Source organism: Macaca mulatta, chromosome 2 (assembly GCF_049350105.2).
Source record: "Macaca mulatta isolate MMU2019108-1 chromosome 2, T2T-MMU8v2.0, whole genome shotgun sequence".
Taxonomy (NCBI): Eukaryota; Metazoa; Chordata; class Mammalia; order Primates; family Cercopithecidae; genus Macaca; species Macaca mulatta.
In genome coordinates this window covers 112739870-112763251 of record NC_133407.1, presented here as the reverse complement: position 1 = coordinate 112763251, position 23382 = coordinate 112739870, and the positions used below count along the sequence as shown (strand labels likewise).

Genomic DNA, 23382 nt, shown 5'->3' with positions numbered 1-23382 from the left:
TCATTTCTAGGGTGAAGAGCAGTGACTTACGTGCTCTTTTCCTTTTTTAGATCCTGAGAGTCAGACCTTGAAAGAACACTTAATTGATGAATTGGACTATGTATTGGTCCCCACCGAGGCCTGGAATAAATTACTAAACTGGTACGGCTGTGTAGAAGGGCAGCAACCCATCGTCAGAAAAGTGAGTTATGTGGATCGTCCCACCTGCTCTTCACTGTCTGCAGGTGCTTTCTGTTGGACACTGACTAGTATTTGCTAGGAAAATGAACATACCTCAGTGGTTGAATAGTGATGCTTGAGGCCTTGTTTCTGGATCTCTTTTTTTTTTTTTTTTTTTGAAATGGAGTCTCTTGTTGCCAAGGCTGGAGTGCAACAGCACGATCTTGGCTCACTGCAGCCTTGCTGCCTGGGTTCAAGTGATTCTCCTGCCTCAGCCTCCAGAGTAGCTGGGATTACAGGCGCCTGCCACTATGCCCGGCCAATTTTTGTATTTTTAGTAGAGACAGGGTTTCGCCATGTTGGCCAGTCTGGTCTCAAACTCCTGACCTTGTGATCCACCTGACTCAGCCTCCCAAAGTGCTGGGATTACAGGTATGAGCCACCACGCCTGGCCTGTTTCTGATTCTCTTTAGGAAATTGTGGTTGTGAGCAAAGTTGCTCATTCAGGATGTTATGAGTGGCCTCTGAACATCAGAGCTGCCCAGTGGCTTGGAATGTGCCCAGCAGTGCTGTGAGAGCACTTTCTGGAAAATTCTATGAGAGAAAGTTCACTGGGGGCATATGGACATAATTAATGTCCTGCGTCTTGTTTATCTTAGAAAACCTTTATGATACTGCTTTTCCCTCTATGCTTAAGAGTCTTTGAGCCAGGTGCAGTGGCTCACACCTGTAATCTCAGCACTTTGGGAGACTGAGGCAGGCAGATCACGAGGTCAGGAGATCAAGACCATCCTGGCCAACATGGTGAAACCTCATCTCTACTAAAAATACAAAAATTAACTATGCGTGGTGGCACATGCCTGTAGTCCCAGCTACTCAGGAGGCTGAGGCAAGAGAATTGCTTGAACCCAGGAGGCGGAGGTTGCAGTCAGCCAAGGTGGCGCTACTGTACTTCAGCCTGGCAACAGAGCGAGACTCCGTCTCAAAAAAAAAAAAGAGTCTTGGCCAGGCGCGGTGGCTTACATCTGTAATCCCAGCACTTTGGGAGGCTGAGGCGGGCGGATCACAAGGTCAGGAGATCGAGACCATCCTGGCTAATATGGTGAAACCCCGTCTCTACTAAAAATACAAAAATTAGCTGGGCATGGTGGTGGGCCCCTGTAGTTCCAGCTACTCGGGAGGCTGAGGCAGGAGAATCTCTTGAACCTAGGAGATGCAGGTTGTAGTGAGCCGAGATCCCGCCACTGCATTCCAGGCTGGCGACAGAGCAAGACTCCGTCTCAAAAACAAAAAACAGTGAAGAATAGGCTTCTCTCTGATTTCATCAAGATACTCTTGGTCTTAGTGGGTAGAAAATATATATATATATATATTTTTTTTTGGGGGGGGACAGAGTCTCGCTGTGTCGCCCACATTGGAGTGCGGTGGAGTGATCTTGGCTCACTGCAACTTCTGCCTCCCAGGTTCAAGCGATTCCCCTGTCTTAGCTTCCTGAGTAGTTGGGATTACAGGCACATGCCACCATACCTGACTAATTTTTGTATTTTTAGTAGAAATGGGGTTTAACCATGTTGGTCAGGCTGGTCTCGAATTCCTGACCTCAAATGATCCACCCACCTCGGCTTCCCAGAGTGTTGGGAATACAGGCGTGAGCTACCATACCCGGCCAGAAGAAAGATTTTTAAACTCCTGGTCCAGCACTGGTGGCTTTAAAAATCTGTTCTTTTGGCCGGGCGCGGTGGCTCAAGCCTGTAATCCCAGCACTTTGGGAGGCCGAGGCGGGTGGATCACGAGGTCAGGAGATCGAGACTATCCTGGCTAACATGGTGAAACCCCATCTCTACTAAAAATACAAAAAAAAAAAAAAAAAAAAAACTAGCCGGGCGTGGTGGCGGGCGCCTGTAGTCCCAGCTACTTGGGAGGCTGAGGCGGGAGAATGGCGTGAACCCGGGAGGCGGAGCTTGCAGTGAGCCGAGATCACGCCACTGCACTCCAGCCTGGGAGACACAGCGAGACTCCGTCTCAAAAAAAAAAAAAAAAAAAAAAAATCTGTTCTTTTGATCCCTTGATCAGTAAAGGAAACTGATTATCATGAGTTTTCTGGTTTTTGCTTCTGATAAGATGTGCTTCAAGACTGCCCAGCTGCAAAACCGCTATACCTTCACCCCTGCCTCTTGTTCATAGGTCGTGGAGCATGGCCTGTTTGTCAAGCACTGCAAAGTCGAGGTGTATTTGCTGGAACTGAAGCTCTGTGAGAACAGCGACCCCACCAATGTGCTGAGTTGCCATTTCAGCAAGGCAGACACCATTGGTGAGAGGCTGGGCTGGGGTCCCTGGTATGTGGTGAGAGAGTGTAGAACACTGTGGCTGATGGGAGGGAAGAGGGCATTATTTTTTTTTTTTTTTTTTTTTTTTTTTTGAGACGGAGTCTCGCTCTGCCGCCCAGGCTGGAGTGCAGTGGCCGGATCTCAGCTCACTGCAAGCTCCGCCTCCCGGGTTCACGCCATTCTCCTGCCTCAGCCTCCCAAGTAGCTGGGACTACAGGCGCCCGCCACCTCGCCCGGCTAGTTTTTTGTATTTTTTAGTAGAGACGGGGTTTCACCGTGTCAGCCAGGATGGTCTCGATCTCCTGACCTCGTGATCTGCCCGCCTCGGCCTCCCAAAGTGCTGGGATTACAGGCTTGAGCCACCGCGCCCGGCCAAGGGCATTATTTTATATGCCCTCTTTAGATTTGTTCCCAAATCATCTTGAGCTGTGGCTGCCAGTCCTGACCTGGGAGCCTGTTCCCCGAGGGAATTCTTATGGAGAGAACTCTGGGCCTGCTGCTTGCCCATTTGTCTATGATAATGAAGATAAGGAAATGTAGATCCAGAGAAGTTTAAAAATAACTTATTTAAAAATCTCAGGCCAGGTGCGGTGGCTCAAGCCTGTAATCTCAGCACTTTGGGAGGCCAAGACGGGTGGATCACGAGGTCAGGAGATCGAGACCATCCTGGCTAACACAGTGAAACCCCGTCTCTACTAAAAAAAAAAAATACAAAAAACTAGCCGGGCGAGGTGGCGGGCGCCTGTAGTCCCAGCTACTCGGGAGGCTGAGGCAGGAGAATGGCATGAACCTGGGAGGCGGAGCTTGCAGTGAGCTGAGATCCAGCCACTGCACTCCAGCCTGGGCAACATAGCCAGACTCTGTCTCAAAAAAAAAAAAGAAAAAAAAATCTCAGAAAGGTTTACAGTGAGCTACAATCCCACCACTGCACTGCAGCCTGGGCATCAGAGCAAGATCCTGTCTCTTAAAAAAAAAAAAAAAAAAAACAAATTGCAGCCAGGAAATGGCGGAGCTAGCTTTTGAAGCCATATCTGAGTTAACTCCAAAGATAAGCTTTCTCACTTTCTGTTGTTTTTGCGCTGTAAATGAGAGACAAACGTTAGAGAAGAAGCACAGGGAGACTTTCCAGGCGTATGAGTGCAAGAGGCCACCCATGGGAGATGATTGATTTTAAGAGTTATTGGGGTTGATCCAGAGCACCTGTGAGCATCTGAAAAGAAGGAACATGAGCATTAGTTTGCCATGGCTGTCTTTAGCCTTGCATGTGGACAAAGCCCCAAGTGATATTTCTGCCTGTTCCTAGCAACCATTGAGAAAGAGATGCGGAAGCTGTTCAACATCCCTGCGGAGCGTGAAACACGGCTCTGGAACAAATACATGAGCAACACCTACGAGCAGTTGAGCAAGCTAGACAACACTGTCCAGGATGCTGGGCTATACCAGGGTCAGGTAGGAGGGCCCACGCCATTCCCCAGCAGGTAGCTCTGCCCAGGGTGTGTGGCCAGATTCTTTCTGCTTCTCAGCATGTTGGAAATGCAGTGGTTTGAACTCTCCTCATTTGGTTTCCCCTTTTACTCAGGTGCTAGTAATTGAGCCTCAAAATGAAGATGGCACATGGCCCAGGCAGACCTTGCAGTCAAAGTAAGTGAATTTTTTCTCCCTTGTCATAGGCTCACACGTGCAAAAGAGACAGTCTTTCCTAAGGCAGTACTTGTACTAAGAAAAACTGTTCTGATTTAGATGAAAAACGCCTATTTTATATATCCAGAGTTCCTGCTTCTGGATGAAGACCCTGGCTTTTGGTAGTAGGGCGGCATCTAAGGGAAACCTGTCAGGATATCTCAGCAAGGTGGCGAGCTTTTCCTCGTGGAGAATGAGAAAAGGAGGAAGGGATCTGAGGGATCAAGTCTAAGGTTGCTGCTCTACCAAGAGGTTGCTTTGTTTTTGTCATACTTTTATTTTCTTCACCTGTAGTTAGAGGCCTTGATGGATAAGAGGAGGGCTAAGGCATGGGGTTTTATATGTCTTAAAAGTGATAGTTGAGGCCTGAACATGGTGGCTCATGCCTGTAATCTCAGCACTTTGAGAGGCTGAGGCAAGTGGATCACCTGAGGCCAGGAGTTTGAGACCAGCCTGGCCAACATGGTAAAACCCTGTCTCTACTAAAAATACAAAAATCAGCCAGGCGTGGTGGCAGGCGCCTGTAATCCCAGCTACTCCAGAGGCTGAGGCTCGAAAGTCACTTGAATCCAGGAGGTGAAGGTTGCAGTGAGCTGAGATCGCACATTTCACTCCAACCTGGGTGACAGTGCAAGACTCTGACCCCAGAAAAACAACAAAAGGTGATAGCTTGATTCCACCTGTTTCTGCCCAGTGGCCTGTTACTCTTTGTTGCCCTGGGAGCTTGCTGGGTGAATTGTTCAGCTACAAAACTTGGACTAAAGACACATGTGTCTCAGGAGATGTTCATGTGGTATGTGGAACTGTGCATGTTCCTAGAAAGGGAGATAAAGAAGTGATGAATTTTCCTTATGGTATAAGTTTTGGAAATTATATCTGTGTTCCAGTAGTTATGGGAACAATGTTGCGCTCTGTCCTTTTCCTTCTGTCAGGCCTTGGACTGTGACCATTACATAGTAGTGGAGCTCCTAGCTCATTTGAGAACCATGAAAACTGAGTTCTTAAGAGAAGAAATGTTAGACCCCTGGAGTTCAATCATGGACTCCAGTTTAAGAAACCCTGGGTGCCAGTTGTTGACAAGATGAATAAAATCGCTGTGGTAGGCATAGCTGTGCTCATCTTCACCCTGAGATATCCATATCCTAATTCCTAGAGTCAGTTTCAGAATCTCTCACTATGTCATGTGACATGGCAAAAGGGACTTTGCAGATGGGATTAAGCATGATGGTGAGTGCCTGTAGTCCCAGCTACCTGACAGGCTCAGATGGGAGCATTGCTTGAGTCCAGGAGTTTGAGGCTGCAGTGAGCTATGATTCCGCCATTGCATTCCTGCCTGGGTGACAGCAAGACCCCATCTCTCTTTTTTTTAAAAAAAGGCCCGTGCGGTGGCTCATGCCTGTAATCCCAGCACTTTGGGAGGCTGAGGTGGACTGAGCCCCTGAGGTTGGTAGTTCGAGACCAGCCTGACCAACATGGAGAAACCCCGTCTCTACTAAAAATACAAAATTAGCCAGGTGTGGTGGTGCATGTCTGTAATTTCAGCTACTTGGGAGGCTGAGGCATGAGAATGGTGTTTGCAGTGAGCCTGGATCATGCCACTGCACTCCAGCTTGGGCAATAGAGTGAGACTCTGTCTCAGGAAAAAAAAATAAAGGTACAATAATAATAAGCAAGGTTTAAGAAAGCATCTAATATCTGCAATATTCCAGAGATAAATTCTGGGTAATGCCAACATAGGTGAGGGGGTAGGAATTAGTATAGAGCAGAGAGAGATGAGAATGTCCAGAACTACTATTCTTGGGGATGAGAAAGGTGAACAATTGTAAGTTCATGTAATTTATGGGGAAAAATAAAAATAGAGATCCTAATAAGTTAATGGAACAACTAATAGAAATGGAAAATTGAATGTATAACTTTGAAACATACTATGTCAGTTAGGAAAGGCTTGCTGGCAGGTAAGAAAAATCTGCAAATTAGCGTATTAAGCAAGATGGAGGCTTACATCTTTCTGAAAAGAATTTTTGACGTAGGCAGTCAGTCCATTGCTGATGTAGCAGCTCCATGGCAATATTAAACCCAGCTGTTTTGTCTGACAATTTTGCTTTACGATGTGTGGCTTCTACTTCAAAGATGGCCACTTCTGGTCTGAGGTGATTGCTAGAACTGCAGTAATTAGACCTGCATTCCAGTAGCTGGGAGAGGGAAAAGGGAAGGAGGACCTACTGCTTCCTTTTTAGGACATTTCTCAGATGTCATACATCAAACCTTCTTTTACATCTCATTGGCTAATCATATGACAATATCCGGCTTTCAGGAAGGCTGAGATGTACTATATAGCAGGACTGCATCATGTCCAACTAAAAATTGGGGTTCTCAAACTAAGGAAGGAGGGGAAAATAGCTATCAGGAGGTGACTAGCAAACTGCCACACCTGCAAAAGGAAACTTAATGGAAGGCAAGAATGAAGGGGGAAAAAAAACTAAGTAGTATGGTAATTAGAAAATGTGTTAGAACATGTGGAAAAAGGGGGAAAAAAAAAGAAAACCTGAAATAAGGAGGCTGAATTAAATTCATTTAAGTCTAATAACAGCATTAGAATCACTGTAGGTGAGTTAAATTTACCAACCTAAAGACAAATTCTCAGATCAGACTTTAAAAGACAAATCACACCAGGGATATACAGTGGTGTGTGCCTATAGTCCTAGCTACTTCAGAAGGCTGAGGGAGGAAGCTTGCTTGAGCCCAGGAGTTCAAAGTTACTGTGAGCCATGCTTGCATCATTTCTCTCCAGCCTGGGCAACAGAGTGAGACCCTGTCCCCCTTTTTTTTTTTTTGAGACAGAGTTTCACTCTTGTTGCCCAGGCTGGAGTGCAATGGCACAATCTCGGCTCACCACAACCTCTGCCTCCCAGGTTCAAGCAGTTCTCCTGCCTCAGCCTCCCGAGTAGCTGGGATTACAGACATGTGCCACCACACCCGGCTAATTTTGTATTTTTAGTAGAGACAGGGTTTCTCCATGTTGGTCAGGCTGGAGACCCTGTCTCTTGGAAAGAAAAGAGTCAGGCATGGTGACTTATACCTGTAATCCCAGCATTTTGGAAAGCTGAGGTGGGAGGATTGCTTGAGGATAGGAGTTTAAAGACCAGCCTGGTCAACATAGCAAGACTCCTGTCTCTACAAATTTTTCTTTTTAAATTAGCTGGGCATGGTAGCTTGTGCCTGCAGTTCCAGCTACTTGGGAGGCTGAGGTGGGAGGATCCCTTGAGCACAGGAGTTTGAGGCTGCAGTGAGCTATAATTGTGCACTGCACTGCAGCCTGGGTGACAGAGCAAGAGCTTGTCTCAAAACACACAAGAAAATAAAACAAGGCTGGGCACAGTGGCTCATGGCCTGTAATCCTACTTTGGGAGGCCGAGGTGGGTGGATCACTTGAGTTCAGGAGTTCAAGACCAGCCTGGTGAACATAGTGAGACCCTGTCTCTACTAAAAATACAAAAAATTAGCCAGGAGTGGTGGCGTACACCTGTAATCCCAGCTACTTGGGAGGCTGAGGCAGGAGAATCACTTGAACTCAGGAGGCAGAGGTTGTAGTGAGCCGAGATGGCACCATTGCACTCCAGTGTGTATGAGAGAGCAAGACTCCATTTCAAAAAAAAAAAAAGAGACCAAACATGTTTAGTAATACATTGTGTGTCAAAGACACAGAGAAGTTGAAATCAAGGGAATGGAAATAGTGGCTCATGCCTGTAATCCCAGCACTTTGGGAGGCCGAGGCAGGCAGATCATGAGGTCAAGAGATCAAGACCATCCTGGGCCAACATGGTGAAACCCCGTCTCTACTAAAAATACAAAAAAATGGGTGTGGTGATGTGCTCTTGTAGTCCCAGCTACTCAGGAGGCTGAGGCAGGAGAATCTCTTGAACCTGGGTGGCGGAGGTTGCGGTCAACTGAGATCACACCACTGCACTCCAGCCCGGGCAACAGAGCAAGACTCCGTCTCAAAAATTAAAAAGAAACATACATCAAGGGAATATGTTATCGAAGGAAGGTCACTAGTTGGCTTAGAAACTTTTTAAAAACCTACCAACAGGGTCAGTTTTATATATTTATCTTTTTTGTTTTTTTGAGACAAAGTCTTTCTCTGTCACCCAAGCTGGAATGCAGTGGCGTGATCCCCTCCTAAGGTGCTGGAATTACAGGTGTGAGCCACCGTGCCCGGCCTATATATTTCTGTTTATTTATTTATCCCTCAACAGTCCTCCCTCCAATTTAATATATTTCTTGGCAGAGGATAGTAAATGTTTCCATGGATGGATTCCTTGGTGGTTGTTTTTTTTTTCTTTGTTTTTTTTTTGTTGTTGTTTTCTTTTTTCTTTTCTTTTCTTTTTTTTTTTGAGATGGAGTCTCGCTCTGTCACCCAGGCTGGAGTGCAGTGGCACAATCTCGGCTCACTGCAAGCTCTGCCTCCCAGGTTTACACCATTCTCCTGCCTCAGCCTCCCGAGTAGCTGAGACTACAGGCGCCCGCCGTTACGCCTGGCTAATGTTTTGTATTTTTAGTAGAGACAGGGTTTCACTGTGTTAGCCAGGATGGTCTCGATCTCCTGACCTCTTGATCCGCCCGCCTTAGCCTCCCAAAGTGCTGGGATTACAGGCGTGAGCCACCACGCCTGGCCGTTTTTTTTCTTTTTCTTTTTCTTTTTTTTTTTTTTGAGACAGAGTCTTGCTTAAACCCAGGAGGCAGAGGTTGCAGTGAACTGAGACTTCACCATTGCACTCCAGCCTGGGCAACAAGAGTGAAACTCCATCTCAAAAAAAAAAAAAAAAAATAGGAGGCCCCGGGAGATGTTGACCCAGCAGGGTGTGGCGCTGCAGAAGTACAACAACATGCTGGTCAAATTCGTAGAGGAGCTATGCCAGAAGCAGGCAGATCCAGCAGGAGGAGGATGAGTAGCAGCGGCTGCAGAATGAGGTGAGGCAGCTGACAGAAAAGCTGGCCTACATCAGTGAGAACCTGACATACAAGACTGCCTTTCTCAGTAAGTTCTACCAGACCATCACGGAGACGGAGGCCATCTACCTCAAGATGCTGGAGAGCTCCCAGACTTTGCTCAGTGTCCTGAAGAGGGAAGCTGGGAACCTGACCAAGGCTACAGCCTCAGACCACAAAAGTAGCGGTGACAAGGACAGCTGACCAGACCAGCTGACCTGCCTCCATGTGCCCCTCAACTCAGCCCCAGCAAGTCTGTCCACGGAGTGTCTTCTTCATGGCAGCAGGCCTCTTCTTTCACTGTCTCAGGTGCCAAGAGGGGCAGCTGCCCACCTCCACTGGCAACAGTGACAAGCCTGGGGCACAGCCTGTGGGTCCTGGCTTCTGCTCACACAGGCTGTGGGGATGGTGGGCTCTAGGTTAGCTCTGCAAGGGCCCTGTCTCTGCGGCACCCACACTCCTGGGCTGCCAGGGAGGCCCTGGTTAGTCTGAGCACCCTGGGCGTCTTCTCACCTTGTGCCTCCTCAGCCAGCAGAGGCCCAGGGCAGGGGGCACGGGTTCTCCTTCATCCCAGAACCCAATCCCAGAAGCCACAGGCTTGCCCCTGTGGCCTGTGACTGTCAATAAACATTATCTTTGTAAAAATAAATAAATGACTGAATGAATGAGTGAATGAATGAAAAATAAATTAGCCGGGCTTGGTGGCTCACACCTATGATCCTAGCACTTTGGGAGGCTGAAGCGGGCAGATCACTTGAGGCCAGGAGTTCGAGATTAGCCTGGCCAACATGATAAAACCCCATTTCTACTAAAAATAAAAAAACTAGCTAGACATGGTGGTGTGCACCTGTAATCCCAGCTACTCGGGAAGCTGAGGCATGAGAATTGCTTGAACTGGGGAGGCAAAGGCTGCAGTGAGCTGAGATTGGCCCCCTGTACTCCAGCCTGGGCGACAAAATGAGACACTCTCAAAATAAATAAATAAATAAATAGATAAAGTTAAATTAAAAGAGTTTATTGTTATCTTAATTATAGTTCCAGGTACCAGACTCCAGATACTTGAGGTCAGTCTTTTTTTTTTTTTTGAGCTGGAGTCTCGCTCTTATTGCCCAGGCTGGAGTGCAATGGCGCGATCTCAGCTCACCACAACCTCCACCTCCTGGGTTCAAGTGATTCTCCTGCCTCAGCCTCTGAGTAGGTGGGATTACAGGCATGTGCCACCATGCCCTGCTAATTTTGTGTTTTTAGTAGAGATAGGGTTCCTCTGTGTTGGTCAGACTGGTCTCTGACTCCCAACCTCAGGTGATCCGCCTACCTCAGCCTCCCAAAGTGCTGGAATTACAGACGTGAGCCACCGTGCCTGGCCTAGTCTTAAAGGATGGACTTATTCTCAGTGCAGCATTCAGTCTGGAGAACGTCTGAGAAGCAAGTGGAGTGCAGTAGATTAAGGAGGGTAGGCATGGGCTCTGCCTAGTTTGCCCAGAGCCTCACTTTGGGCCTGGGCACAGGGATGTTTTACAGGTCTCCACCATGGTTTCAGGCACACATTTGAGTTGTAATTGATAATCACCTGACATGCCTTGGGAGCAGGACTTAACAGTAGAAAGGTGCCTGGGAGTCCTGAGGCTTGCCTACAGTGTCTCTTAGGAGCAGAGGTATCCTTGTTTGGAGGCGTGGTGTCTGTTTTCAGAGTGTGGCATGAGACCCAGTCACAAATCAGTGAGATACTGCCTACCTAATATATATGCCTGAGATTCAGACATTTCCCCTGGCTGCCTATTTTCCAGCCTGTAATGCCCAGGATGTGTTCCACAGTTGCCTGAAGGTCTCGAGACTAGTCCCTGCCCTAGTACTCAGCATTTCCCAGGTTGTAGTAAATTTTCTGAAGAGAAGTTTTGCTTTTGACTTGTCTGTTAAAGATAGAGTATTTTTTAATAGATGGGGTCTTACTTTGTTGCCCAGACGGGAATGCAATGGCATGATTATAGTTTACTACAACCTCTAGCTCCTGGGATCAAGGGATCCTCTCGGCTTAGTCTCCTGAGTAGCTGGGACTGCAGGCATGAGCCACTATGCCTGACTTTTTCTGTTTTGTAGAGACAAGGTCAGCCTCCCAAAGTGCTGGGATTATAAGCATGAGCCACTGCACCCAGCCTAAGGATAGAGTTTTTTTTTTCTTCTTTTTTTAAATCTTACTGTGTAAATTTTCAAGCACATAAAAAGTATCCTTTTATGCACTTAATTTGGTTTCTTTTTGATTGAATTTACTATGAAAACTACTGGCAGTATTTTCTAGAACATTTTAAACGTCAAATAAAATTTTTCTTTAATTTCTGTCATCCGGAAATGTTGTCTCTTTAAGAAATCGACAGGTCTTGGATATCTCAAATGATTTGTATGGATTTTTGCCCTTTTTTAAAATAAATAAAATAAATAGAGACAGAGTCTCGCTATGTTGACCAGGTTGATCTTGAACTCTTGTCCTCAAGCAGTCTTCCCACCCTGGCCTCCCAAAATGCTAGGATTACAGGCATGAGCCACCAGGCCCAGCTGATTTTTGCCCTTTTAAGCTCAAGAAAATAGATAAGTTACCAATGAATAGTTACTGAAAAGAGGAGTGCCATACCATACAACTTGAGGTTCTGTGCATCAGCATTCGAATATCACTATTCTGTCTTACCTGCTCTCAGTGCTGAGAGGACTGAGTCTGCTATTGCCTATCAGACCAGCCTTGGGCAGCAGACTTTCTTTATGCATAAGAGGCTAGGATATCACGTTGGATGTCTCACTGGACAGGATTGAATGCATGCATGCTTAAGTCTCCCATGTGGTGAATGAGAGTACCCTTGACTATGGTGAATCTCGCTTAGTGCAACTGCTTGAGTTCTTGGACTCCTTTGCAGCATGAGGATGAAGCTGTGTGAACCAAATCCTCTTTAGGATTAGAGAAGGGTACATTTCCTTATGGGAAGGTGAGAGACTGAGGAGCCCTCATTCTCCCTTGCTGTGACCGCACTGTGGAGCAAACCTCGGTTCAGGTACCCGCTTAGGCCCTATATAATTTCCTGACGTGCCCACTGCTGGTATACAAGATCATACTTGTTTTTGCTGCCACGTTTTTCTTCTCATAGGGAAGCCAAGTTGAGATCAGATCCCATGAGGGTGAGCACTGTGTGGGGACAGCACATCTTCTTATTCATTTTCTGTATTCTAAAAATAACCCAGTATTCTAGAAGGGAAATCCCAGTTTTATATTTGAAACAATGGAAGAGGATTCACTTATTTGACTGAGTACAGTGGCTCATGTATGTAATCCTAGCCTTTTGGGAGGCTGAGGCAGGAGGATTGCTTGAGTCCAGGAGTTTGAGACCAGCCTGGGCAACATAAGGAGACTATTGCTATGAAGTACAAAAAAAAAAGGTAAAAATCAAAAATTTTAAAATAAGATTTACTTTCTTCCTTATGTCCTTATATAGATTCTAGCAGATTGATGAAATTGATAGCAATTTAAAATTTGGGCAATGAGCCCTTGAATTAATTTGAAAGTAGAAATCTAAAGTAAGAGCCTGAAAAATACTAAAACGTGAGTTTGAAACAGAGAGGTTACAGTGGCAAATTTGGAGAAACAATTCTCCATAGAAGGCATAGTGAAACCAAATTGGCATTTTTCTCTTCTCATGTCCTTATATCCAGCTATTTAATTTGCATCCAGCCTTTTTGGGGAAAGTCATCTCTTATTGCCGTTTTTCTTTTTCTTTTTTTTTTTTTGAGATGGGGTTTTGCTCTTGTTGCCCAGGCTGGAGTGCAATGGCACGATCTCGGCTCACTACAGCCTCTGCCTCCTGGGTTCAAGCAGTTCTCCTGCCTCACCTCCCAAGTAACTGGGATTACAGGCATGCGCCACTAGTCCTGGCTGTATTTTTAGTAGAGACGGGGTTCCACCATGTTGGTAAGGCTAGACTCGAACTCCTGATCTCAAGTGATCCATCCACCCACCTCAGCCTCCCAAAGTGGTGAGATTACAGGCGTGAGCTACCTCAGCTGGCCTTATTGCCATTTCTCTTTGCCTTTCACTGATAATTCTTTTTTTTTTTTTTTTTTTTTGAGACGGAGTCTTGCTCTGTAGCCCGGGCTGGAGTGCAGTGGCCGGATCTCAGCTCACTGCAAGCTCCGCCTCCCGGGTTTACGCCATTCTCCTGCCTCAGCCTCCGGAGTAGCTGGGACTACAGGCGCCCGCCACCTCGCCCGGCTAGTTTTTTGTATTTTTAGTAGAGACGGGGTTTCACGGTGTTAGCCAGGATGGTCTCGATCTCCTGACCTCGTGATCCGCCCGTCTCGGCCTCCCAAAGTGCTGGGATTACAGGCTTGAGCCACCGCGCCCGGCCATCCATAGAAAGCATAGTGAAACCAAATTGGCATTTTTCTCTTCTCATGTCCTTATACCCAGCTATTTAATTACAGGCATGAGCCACTGCGCCTGGCCAGCCTTGTGGTTTTTCACACTGAAAGGGTATATGATGCTGTGGACTGATGTGACAGGAAGACCAATTAATTTCTGGACTCTCACTTTAAGTTTACCTTGAAGTAGTATGAATACAGGCTTTTTGTAATTTATTTTAACTTACTGAATATGAAGAACATTTATTTCTTGAGAAGCGACCTAAGGCATTAAATAGGGCTTGCTCTTTGCAAAAAGTCAGTAGCATTGTTTCTGCTTCTCTCTCCCAGATCAAGCACTGCGCCTAGCAGAAATTTTACTACCTCTCCAAAATCATCAGCAAGTCCCTATTCCTCAGTGTCTGCCTCTCCCATTGCAAATGGTGATAGCACTAGCACCTGTGGGATGCACAGTTCCGGTGTCAGCAGGGGGTAAGAGCAGGTCCTTTCACTCTGCTTCCTTTCCCTCTGTCCTTTCCCAGGCTGTATCTTGAGAGCTCATCTGCCGCTACACTAAGCATGGTGGGGTTAGAGTTCCTCATGGGAACGTGCTGCATGTAGTTTCTCACTCCATTTCATACCTGTAGTAAAGTGTGCTTCCAAGTTCTGATCTGTGTTGCTTGTCCTCCTGTGAGCTGGTGTTTTCCCCACAGCCTACATCACAGGTAGTCTTAGTGTGGGGCAGGGTGGGGGTCTCTGCATTTGTTTATGAAGGGATGGGCTGGCACATATGGCAGAGTAGTTGTGAAGGACAAGCACAGAGAAGTGCTCAGCTATGGATGGCCGTGATCCTTTCTCCAAGCATTTCAGGCACACATGCCACATGGCATAGATTGGGGGAAGAGGGCGAATGAGGTGAGGAAGTGTGCATGAACTTTCAGGGCCAGTCAAGCCTGGGTGTGGCCTGGTGGGTGGTAGCAGATGCAAGCTCTTGATAACTAAAATGGTCTTCCCTTAAGTCACCTGGCAAAATTAGCATTTGCCAAAGCCTAACAGGAAAATTCAAATAGTGTTTCTTTCCTTAAGGATGTGCTTACCAGCTGCTAGTGTGTCAAGTAAAGGGTGGGGCAGGTCTGGAGGGCAGGGGAGGGGGTAGAGGGAATTTGCATCATGGGCTTACTACCACACACAAGTTCTAGAGGCCCCCATAGGAGCCTCAAAAAACATCTGGAGGGCATGTGTTATACACTTGCTTTTATTGCTGATGTGTGTTGTGTTTTCCAGTGGATCTGGCTTTTCTGCTTCGTATAATTATCAGGAGCCACCATCCTCTCATATACAACCTGGGCTCTGTGGACTTGGAAACCTGGGAAACACCTGCTTCATGAACTCCGCTTTGCAGGTAGAGGAAAGAACTTCCATTCAAATAACACAGCATCTTGAGGTTTGGGTGGAAGTGGCCTGTAAAGATACTGGGTGGATCCTGTCCCAGGAGTCCCTGCCTACCCCTTGTTAGTGCTTCAGTAGTCTCTGCCAGGGCATCTCCCACTAGGTGGTACAGAATGGCTTCATCAGTGTTTGTGGACCCCAGATGTCTTTGTAGTCAGTTCTGTGTTTGGTTTTATAGTAAGATTATTTTGAATTTTATCGACTGTTTAGGTATGATCTCTCTAGAAAATATTGGAGTGTATCCCTGATTGGTCTCTGATGGGATGAGGAGAACTTATAGCAGGTGATGCCAAGCTCAATTATGCCTTGCTGAAGGCTGACTACCTTTTCACTAAAAATAGCTGTCCCAGCCAGGCGCAGTGGCTCACGCCTGTAATCCCAGCACTTTGGGAAGCCAAGGTGGGTGGATCACCTGAGGTCAGGAGTTCGAGACCAGCCTAGCCAACATGGCAAAACCCCATCTCTACTAAAAATACAAAAATTAGGCCAGGCGCGGTGGCTCAAGCCTGTAATCCCAGCACTTTGGGAGGCCGAGGCAGGTGGATCACGAGGTCAGGAGATCGAGACTATCCTGGCTAACCTGGATCGTGCCACTGCACTCCGGCCTGGGCAACAAGAGCGAAACTCTGTCTCAAACAAACAAAAAAAAAGTTATTTTCCTCTTGTGGTGACGTGGAAATAGCCTAGTACTAAAGAAGAGGTGTGATTTGGCTTTTCATGGACAAGTTTTTCCAAGTCTTTGTACCCTCAGTTTTCCTTAGCTATTGAGTGAGGATAATGATGAGGAGTTTTAAAGTTCTAAATGTAAATATTAGGGCAAAAAGGGTTAAAATTTCACGATTTAAGCTTCCATCTCATGATGCTAGGGGAAAGAACCCAAAGGAAGTAGAAGGAGACAAATAATAGCAGTAAAAACAGAAACTAATGAAAAAGGCTGGGCGCAGTGGCTCACGCCTGTAACCCCAGCACTTTGGGAGGCTGAGGCGAGTGGATCACCTGAGGTCAGGAGTTTGAGACCAGTCTGACCAACATGGTGAAACCCCATCTCTACTGAAAATACAAAAATTAGCTGGGTGTGGTGGCCAGCACCTGTGATACCAGCTACTCAGGAGGCTGAAGCAGGAGAATCACTTGAACTCAGGAGGTGGAGGATGCAGTAAGCCAAGATCACGCCATTGCACTCCAGCCCGGACGTCAAGAGCGAAACTCTGTCTCAAAAAAAAAGCCAAAAAAAATAAAAAAAAAACTTTTTCATTAAACAAGAATTATTTGTTTATTCAGCTTTTTTCCTAAGGTAGTTTTTTTCAGAGACAAAATCTTAGCCAATGCATCTGCAATCCTCTAAGACCACGTCCCTCAGAGATTAGCTGCGAGGGGTCCACCAGCTTGACCTCCTTGAGGCTGTGCTTTACTGTCCGTCATGAGCCTTCAGAGAATCTCCTGAGTGCCTCATTTTGTTGGGGTTGTCCCTCAGTGACCCTTTAGAACTTGATTTATCTTGTATCTCTGGTACTGTCTAGAAGGTATGTAAAGCCCTCATCATGTTCTGTTTCAGTGCTTGAGCAACACTGCACCACTGACTGACTACTTTCTCAAAGATGAGTATGAAGCCGAAATCAACAGAGACAACCCTCTGGGGATGAAAGGGGAAATTGCAGAAGCCTATGCAGAGCTCATTAAGCAGATGTGGTCTGGAAGGGATGCCCATGTGGCACCTCGCATGTTCAAAGTAGGTAGACATATATATATATACAGGTTGAGTATCTCTGTATATAGATGCTTGGGACCAGAAATGTTTTGGGACTTCAGGTTTTTTAGGGTTTTTTTTTTTTTACAGTATTTCCATTACGCTTACTAGTTCAGCATCCCCATTCCAAAATCTAAAATGTTTCAATGAGCATTTCCTTTGAATATCGTGTCAGTGTTAGAAAGGTTATGGATCTTTGAGCATTTGGATTTCAGATTTTCGGGTAAAGGATACACTCCTGTACTTCCTTTTTCCCACTTTGGGGAGAGTGGTTTAGTGTTGTTATGAGGCATTCCTTTTGTTGCATTTTGGGATTAAGATGGGATCTGGGCCAGGCGCTGTGGCTCACGCCTATAATCCCAGCACTTTGGGAGGCCGAGGCAGGTGGATCACTAGGTCAAGAGATTGAGACCATCCTGGCCAACATGGTGAAGCCCCGTCTCTACTAAAAATACAAAAAGTAGCTAGGCGTGGTGGCGCATGCCTGTAGTCCCAGCTACTTGGGAGACTGAGGCAGGAGAATCACTTGAACCTGGGAGGTGGAGGTTGCAGTGAGCTGAGATTGCGCCACTGCAGTCCAACCTGGTGGCAGAGTAAGACTCCGTCTCCAAAAAAAAAAAAAAAAAAAAAAAAAGATGGGATCTGATGACCAGTCACGATGGCTCACGCCTGTAATCTCAGCACTTTGGGGGGCCAAGGTGGGTGGATCACCTGAGGTCAGGAGTTCAAGACCAGCCTGGCTAACATGGTGAAACCCCTTCTCTACTAAAAATACAAAAATTAGCTGGGCATGGTGGTGCACACTTGTAATCCCAGCTACGTGGGAGGCTGAGGCAGGAGAATTGCTTGAACCTGGGAGATGCAGATTGCAGTGAGCCAAGATCACACCACTGCACTCCAGCCTAGGCAACAGAGCAAGACTCCATCTCAAAAAAAAAAAAAAAAAAAAAAAAAAGATGGAATCTGAGACTAAAAGTACCACATTGTCAAACCCTTTTTTTCCTGTCATTCAGTCATTTAGCACACCCCTAAGTGTCTTCACTGCCCACCTCTGGGTTGGGGATGTCTCAGAAGTTATTTGTAAGCTGATTCCTCAGAATGCTGTATTCTGTGATGGCAGTATTTAAATGGTCAGTTTCCTAAGCCAGACTATAAAAATTCAGTTTCTTGGAAGGCTGAGGTGGGAGGATCCCTGGAGCCCAGGAGTTTGAGACCCGCCTGGGCAACATAGTGAGACTCCGTTTTTGTTTTGTTTTGTTTGAGACAGAGTCTGACTCTCTTCTTGCCCAGGTTGGAGTGCAGTGGCACGATCTTGGCTCACTGCAGCCTACACCTCCCGGGTTCAAGCGATTCTCATGCCTTAGCCTCCTGAGTAGCTGAGACTACAGGTGTGCACCACCATGCCTGGCTAATTTTAGTATTTTTAGTAGAGATGGGGTTTCGCCATGTTGACCAGGCTGGTCTCAAACTCCTGATCTCAGGGGATCTGCCTGCCCCAGCCTCTCAAAGTGCTGGGATTATAGGCATGAGCCACTGCGCCTGATCAAGTCTCTGTTTCTTTAAAAACAACAAAAAAGTTGGCCAGGCGCAGTGGCTCACGCCTGTAATCCCAGCACTTTGGGAGGCCGAGGCGGGCAGATCACGAAGTCAGGAGATCGAGACCATCCTGGCTAATATGGTGAAACCCTGTCTCTGCTAAAAATACAAAAAAAAAAAAAAAAAAATTAGCCAGGTGTGATGGCAGGCGCCTGTAGTCCCAGCTGCTCGGGAGGCTGAGGCAGGAGAATAGCATGAACCCGGGAGGCAGAGCTTGCAGTGAGCCGAGATCGTGCCTCTGCACTCCAGCCTGGGTGACAGAACGAGACTCCATCTCAAAGAAAAAACAACAACAACAAAAAAAGTCCGGGCATGGTGGCTCGTTCCTGTAATCCAGCACTTTGGGAGGCTGAGGTGGGCAGATCACGAGGTCAGGAGTTTGAGATCAGCCTGACCAACATAATGAAACCTCGTCTCTACTGAAAATACAAAAATTAGCCAGGTGTGATGGTGCCCACCTGTAATTCCAGCTACTCAGGAGGCTGAGGCAGGAGAATTGCTTGAACCTGGGAGGTGGAGGTTGCAGTGAGCTGAGATCGCACCACTGCACTCCAGCCTGAGCAACAGAGCGAGACTCTGTCTCTAAAACAACAACAAAATTAGCTGGACATGGTGATGTACCTATAGTCCCAGCTACCAGGGAGGCTGAGGTGGGAGGAATTACTTAAGCCTGACAGGTCAAGGCTGCAGTGAGCTGTGATTGTGCCACTGTACTCCAGCCTTGGCGACACAGACCCTGTCCCAGAATAAAAAAATAAAAAAGAATTGGGTGGCAACACACTGTGCTGAAGCTAATGTAAATAAACAACTAGAAGGTAGTGTTTAGGGATATTAGGGAAGTGTGGAGCTTCCTCAGTGATGGATGTGTTATATATTTGTACTGTGTTATGGCAGCCACCAGCTCAAGCACCTCTGAGCACTTGAGATGTGGTTCATTTGACCAAGGAACTGAATTTTTAATGGTTTTTAATTGTAATTAATATAAATTTAGGTTGCCATATGTGGCTAGTGGCTATGGTATTAGAGAACAGGTGTAGAACAGTGGTGCTCCATTTTTTTTTTTTTTTTTTTTTTGAGACAGAGTCTTGCTCTGTCGCACAGGCTGGAGTGCACTGGCACGATTTTGGCTCACTGCAGCCTCCGCCTCCTGGGTTCAAGCAATTCTCCTGCCTCAGCCTCCCGTGTAGCTGGGATTACAGGTGTGCACCACCATGCCCAGCTAATTTTTGTATTTTTAGTAGAGACCAGGTTTCACCATGTTGGCCAGGCTGGTCTTGAACTCCCAACCTCAGGTGATCTGCCTGCCTCAGCCTCCCAAAATTCTGCGATTACAGGCGTGAGCCACCGTGCCTGGCTGGTTCTCCATAGGATACATCACAGTCTCTGGGAGTGCTTAATACAACATAGACTGCTAGACCCATCCGCAGAGTTTCTGATTGAATGGGTTTGCTGTGGGGGCCTGAGAATGTGCATTTCTACTAAGCTCCCAGGTGATACTAATGCTGCTGGCTAGGGACCATACTCTCAGAATAACTGGTGGAGAATAATACTGGACAGACAGTATTTAGGGACCTGAGGGCTGTTATGTACAGGAGGATTCCTCCAGCTGATGAAAGTATCGTTTGTAATGTCCTTATGGAGTTTAAGACTCTGAACCAAAGAAGGACATGTTGGAGAGGGATTCATGTCAGTACTTGGGTGTGGTTACTCAGGATACCCCACCCTTCCTCCCTAGGACTTAAGGTAGTGGCCCAGGTTCCAGATTCATCCTCCTGGCTCTCTGATCTAGGCCTTCTCTCTGGTGGGAACCACTGGCCTCCTGTAGGCTCTTCAGGAGTTAATTGGACTACTCAACCAAGTGTTCTCTCTCACTACCCAGCTAACTCCTCAAAGCTATTTTTGATGATAGTTCTCATTTGATTTAACTAGTTCTTTACATATTATGCCTTCTGATGCAGTTGCTTTTGTTGTAGACTCAAGTGGGACGTTTTGCTCCTCAATTTTCTGGCTACCAGCAACAAGATTCTCAGGAGCTGTTAGCCTTTCTTCTAGATGGATTGCATGAAGATCTGAACCGAGTAAAGAAGAAGCCCTACTTGGAGCTGAAGGATGCCAATGGGCGGCCAGACGCGGTATGCCATTAATGATGTCTGAACGAAGAAGCTGCCTCATATTGAGAGTGCAGGGATATTCTTCTGGTCTTTTGAGTGTTGCTGCCAGGGCCCTGGTTGCTTCTCACTGTAGCTAGTTATAGGTATATGGTCTCTGGTCAGAAAAGGGCTAACTGTAGTTACTGCTATTTTTTTTTTGTAATAGAGACAAAATCTTGCTATGTTGTCTAGGCTGGTCTCCAGCTCCTGAGCTTAAGCAGTCCTCTTACCTTAGCCTCCCAAAGTGCTGAGATTACAACAGGCGTGAGCCACTGTCCCCTAGTTACTCCTAATGCTTCCTCTTGGGCTTTTTCAAATTTGAGTGAGCTTGTTTGATATTTCACTGGTGAACTAGGGACTAAGAACACTCTGAAAACTGTAAAGTGCCTGTAGTGAGGACCCCTAAGATTGTTATCGCTCACAATAAAAGCTATCTATGATTACTTAATTTGTTATTAATATCATTAGGACATTTATACTTTTTACCTTGATTTTCTGATCAGTGCAAGAGGATTTTAGTATTTCAGCTGCCCTGTCACATTGGGATAATCAATATGAATGCTTTAAAGTAAAATTTAGATCTTCTTAGAAAAACTGTGAGTTAGCTGAACTGTAGTATAGATAAAATTATTAAAATTTATTTGTTTATTTTTTTGAGATGGAGTCTCACTCTGTCACCCAGGCTGGAGTGCAATGATGCGATCTCGCTCACTGCATCCTCCACCTCCCGGGTTCAAGCGATTCTCCTGTCTCAGCCTCTTGAGTAGCTGGGACTATAGCCATGTACCACCACACCCGGCAAATTTTTGTATTTTTAGTAGAGAGGGGATTTCACCATGTTGGCCAGGCTAATCTTGAACTCCTGACCTAAGGTGATCCATCTGCCTCGGCCTCTCAAAGTGCTGGGATTTCAGGCATGAGCCACTGTGCCCGGCCAAAAACTACTTTAGATCACTGGAAACATATAGGGGGACTTTCCTTGTCCTGGCCATGTATCTGTACCCATAGTGTCCTCCGGGTTCTGTTTCCTATCAGGACACACAAACCCCTAGTTTCCAATAGGTCCTATGATGCCAACCTTATTAAGTGTGGGGATTACAACGAGGCACAGTGGCTTACCCCTGCGGTTCCAGCACTTTGGAGGCTGAGGTGGGAGCATCACTTGAGGCCAGGAGCTCTAGAACCATCTGGTCAACATAGTAAAACCCCCATCCCTACCAAAACTAAAAAAACATTAGCCAGGCATGGTGGGGCGTGCCTATAGTCCTAGCTACTTGGGAGTCTGAGGCAGGAAGATCGCTTTGAGCCCAGGAGTTCGAGGCTGTAGTGAACCATGGTCGTGCCAGCCTGAGCGACAGAGCAAGACCATGTCTCAATCAATCAATATAATATATATTTGAAATATATATATAAACATATATATGAAATATATATATGTGTGTTGGGGTGGGGATTGGGTGTAGAGCTGGCATGTGGTATGAGTATGATACACTAAGAGTAGTCCTGGCCTTGCTTGTCCTGGATCAAGCTCTTGGCTGTACAGATTGCCGCCTGATTCATCTCCAGGTTTGCTGTGAGTCATTCTGGATGCAGGGGCAAGGGACTGAGTGGTGTTGAGAATGTCCTATTTATCCCTTCATGCAGGTGGTGGCAAAGGAAGCCTGGGAGAATCACAGGTTGAGGAATGATTCTGTGATTGTGGATACTTTCCATGGCCTCTTCAAATCTACTTTGGTTTGTCCAGAATGTGCTAAGGTTTCGGTGACCTTTGACCCATTTTGCTATCTAACGCTCCCACTGCCCTTGAAGAAAGATCGAGTTATGGAGGTTTTCCTGGTTCCTGCTGACCCTCACTGCAGACCTACCCAGGTAACAGAATCCACACCCTCATGGCACCCCTCACTGCAAGTGGTCTCCAGATCCCAGTGGGACTGCTCCTATCTGCTGCATTGGATGCCTCTGAGTCCCCTTGGTACTTGCCTGGGTATGGGCCCTTGGCCTCCATCAGACCTTCATGTAATCCCATATCGTTTAAGGCCTATTGTGAAGGTCTTTGGGGCTTCTTTGCTTCTCTGTCACTTTTTTTTTTGAGACAGAGTTGCTCTGTCGCCCATTTTAGAGTGCAGTGGCACGATTTCAGCTCACTGTAACCTCTTCCTCCCAGGTTCAAGCGATTCTCCTACCTCAGCCACTCAGTAGCCGGGATTACAGGCGTGTACCTGTATGCTCAGCTAATTTTTGTATTTTTAGTAGAGACATAGTAGAGACAGGATGTTACCATGTTGGCCAGAACTCCTGACCTCAAGTAATCCGCCCATCTTGGCCTCCCAAAGTGTTGGGATTACAGGTGTGAGCCATCGCACCTGGCCTCTGTCACTTTTTTGGCCACTTCATTCACGCGACTAAAGTAACCTGATTTACTAAGTGGTTCTTGAATCTGAATGTTGGAGAACCAGAAGCAGGGTACTTTTTGTATTCAGATATACCCTCAAATCATCTAGGACAGCCTGTACAGAAGATTAGACCAGATGAGAGGTGTGAGCAGCAGGTCTTAGTGTCTAACCCTGCTGATGGCTCACTGAGTAATTGTATTGCTTAGTAGCTCTGTCTTTGGTTTCTTTATCTCTAAAGAAAGTTGAGGGCCAGGCGCGGTGGCTCACGCCTGTAATCCCAGCACTTTGGGACGCCAAGGCAGGCAGATCACAAGGTCAGGAGATCGAGACCATCCTGGCTAACATGGTGAAACCCCGTCTCTACTAAAAATACAAAAAATTAGCTGAGCATGGCGGTGGGCGCCTGTAGTCCCAGCTGCTTGGGAGGCTGAGACAGGAAAATGGTGTGAACCTAGGAGGCGGAGCTTGCAGTGAGCTGAGATTGCGCCACTGCACTCCAGCCTGGGCGACAGAGC

General features: G+C 46.6%; 1 protein-coding gene across 32 annotated transcripts in view; it reads left to right on the top strand.

Moving 5' to 3' along the window:
- USP4 (ubiquitin specific peptidase 4) overlaps positions 1-23382 on the top strand; it is a 63822-nt gene that overhangs the window by 17320 nt on the left and 23120 nt on the right. For 9 of the 32 annotated variants that reach the window (XR_013413903.1, XR_013413904.1, XM_077992673.1 and 6 more), the window contains exons 3-11: positions 51-181; positions 2344-2470; positions 3790-3935; positions 4066-4127; positions 13884-14024; positions 14817-14934; positions 16537-16710; positions 20298-20456; positions 22119-22343. Coding sequence is in view for 21 of the 32 variants with exons in the window: in XM_077992673.1 (XP_077848799.1) it covers positions 51-181; positions 2344-2470; positions 3790-3935; positions 4066-4127; positions 13884-14024; positions 14817-14934; positions 16537-16710; positions 20298-20456; positions 22119-22343 (1283 nt within the window). In the remaining 11 variants the exon portion in view is untranslated. Of the gene's footprint in view, positions 1-22; positions 225-2292; positions 2471-3789; positions 3936-4065; positions 4674-5644; positions 6711-8884; positions 9809-13883; positions 14025-14435; positions 14448-14816; positions 15467-16050; positions 16229-16536; positions 17091-17273; positions 17365-20297; positions 20634-22118; positions 22797-23382 lie in introns of those variants that run through there. The other 23 variants (XM_077992676.1, XM_077992678.1, XM_077992671.1 and 20 more) reach the window with 18 other exon arrangements.